At 69.5% G+C, this 1,857-nt stretch overlaps 1 protein-coding gene across 1 annotated transcript in view; it reads left to right on the top strand.

The window, feature by feature from the left end:
• PTPRN (protein tyrosine phosphatase, receptor type N) overlaps window positions 1–1,857 on the top strand; it is a 32,434-nt gene that overhangs the window by 26,013 nt on the left and 4,564 nt on the right. The window contains 1 exon segment of the mRNA XM_019522830.1: window positions 1,743–1,850. Within this exon segment, the coding sequence (XP_019378375.1) occupies window positions 1,743–1,850 (108 nt within the window).

Below are 1,857 nucleotides of genomic sequence, written 5' to 3'. Positions count from 1 at the left end.
GCAAGCGTGTGTGTGTGTGAGTGAGATGGCTGCTTTTGGGTGTGGGGGGTGCGCATGTAGGTGGGGAGTATGCATGTGTGGGGTGCATGCATGTACTTGCTCATGAGGACATTGTGCAGGTGCGTGGGGGGGTCATGCATGCATATGCACATATGCGGGTGTGCAGGCACGTGTGTGTGTGTGGGGAAACGGATGCACGTGTGGGGGCTGCCCTGGGGGCCTGGGGGGTGCGGAGAGGAAGGGTGGGCCAGGAAGGGAACCAGCCCGGTCTCCATCAGCAACATGTGGCGCGGTTGCCATGGCAACGCCGTGTGCTGTGACAAGTGGCCGTGGCTTCGGGAGATGACGGAGCCAGAGGAGGCTGAGGCAGCTCCAGGCCTCCTGCCCTGCCTGGCCCAGCTGACAGCCCCCCCCGGGGCTGAGCAGGCCCCCATGACCCCCCCACTCAGCCCCCCTTGCACTGGGGTCCCCGTGCCTGCCGCCCAGCTCCGGCGCCTGCCATGGGGCTGCCCGGGCCACGCCCACTGCTGCCGCAGGGCCCCAACTGCAGGTAACTGCCCCCTGCCCCTGGGCCCCGTGCTTCTCCCTGCCCCCTCCAGCCTGGAGCCGGGGGGAGCTGCAGTCTGGGAGACCAAGGGATGTGCCCAAGGCCAGGCGGGGAGTCGGTGGCAGGGCCAGGGAGTCTGCCCCTGCCCCTGCCCCTGCCCCTGCCCCTACCCCTGCCCCTGCCCCTGGCCTGCAGGGCTCTGTGCTGCCCCCCGTTCCCATCCCCATCCCCATCCCCATCCCCATCCCCATGGGAGAGCCCAGGTGGTGCCACTTGTCCCATGGGGGCATTTCCCAGCCAGGGGCAGCCTCTGCACAGGGGTGGCGGGCGGCTCCGTGGCCGGCGCACCGTGGGGCTGGGTGCCATCTCTGCCCCAGCCGGGCCGGACACGCCATGGAAATCGGTCCTGCAGGCGCAGCCACCTCTCCTGGCACAGCCTGGGGACAAGGGGGGCTGCTGTCCTCCCAGCGAGGGGCCGCAACGCCTGGGACGGGCTGTGGGTGGCTGCAGGGGCATCACGCGTGGAGCTCAGTGTGTGCGCCCTTCCTGGCATGACTGCTGCCCATGTGTGTGGGCCAGGGGTGCCCATGCCTGCGACAGGGCTCTGCGGTGGCATGCGTGTGCACACGTGTGTATACACTCCCATGGGAAGGGGGCAGAGGGAGGCACCGGCTGCAGTTGGCTGCTCGGGGTTAGGGTGCCTTGGGCTGTGGGCGGTGGTTGGCTGGCTGGGGTTGGGGTACTTCCAGTCAGATGCTGTGATTGGCTGCTTGGGTTCAGGGCGTTCCAGGCTATGGGGCACGATGCACTGCTCAGGGTTGGGGCACCGTGGGCTGTGATTGGCTGCTCAGGGTTGGGGTATCCCAGGTTGGGGGGAGGGAGCAGGGGGCACCAGGGCATACCCCACTTTACGAGGGAGCTGCTGGCAGCCCTGGTGCTGCCCCTTTGCCAGGTGCCCCCCTCATCCCCTTGCACCACTGCCATGCCATACTTGGAGGGATGGAGCCCCTTTCCAGGGGGACCACCGGCAGGCAGGGCTTGGAGGGGTGCCCCGTGCCCCCACACAGCCTCCACCCTAAAAGCAGCTGCCAGTCGCGTCCCCTGTGCCCCCCACCCTGGGGGCCCATCCTGGCCCAGGTGCTGAGGTGGGGGGGGTGTCCCTGGCCACCCACTGACCCCCGTCTCCCTCTCGCAGCGCAACGAGGTGGGCGCTGCCCCGCACCCCGCAGCCCTCCCCGGCGGCTTCCACTCGCTGCTGCTGGCCTTCGTGGGCCTGGCGTGCGCGGCCGGCGTGGGCGTGGCGGCCGCCG

The sequence above is a fragment of the Gavialis gangeticus genome, unplaced genomic scaffold, assembly GCF_001723915.1.
Source record: "Gavialis gangeticus isolate Ggan-Ray unplaced genomic scaffold, GavGan_comp1, whole genome shotgun sequence".
Taxonomy (NCBI): Eukaryota; Metazoa; Chordata; order Crocodylia; family Gavialidae; genus Gavialis; species Gavialis gangeticus.
This window is presented reverse-complemented; position numbering and strand designations above follow the sequence as displayed.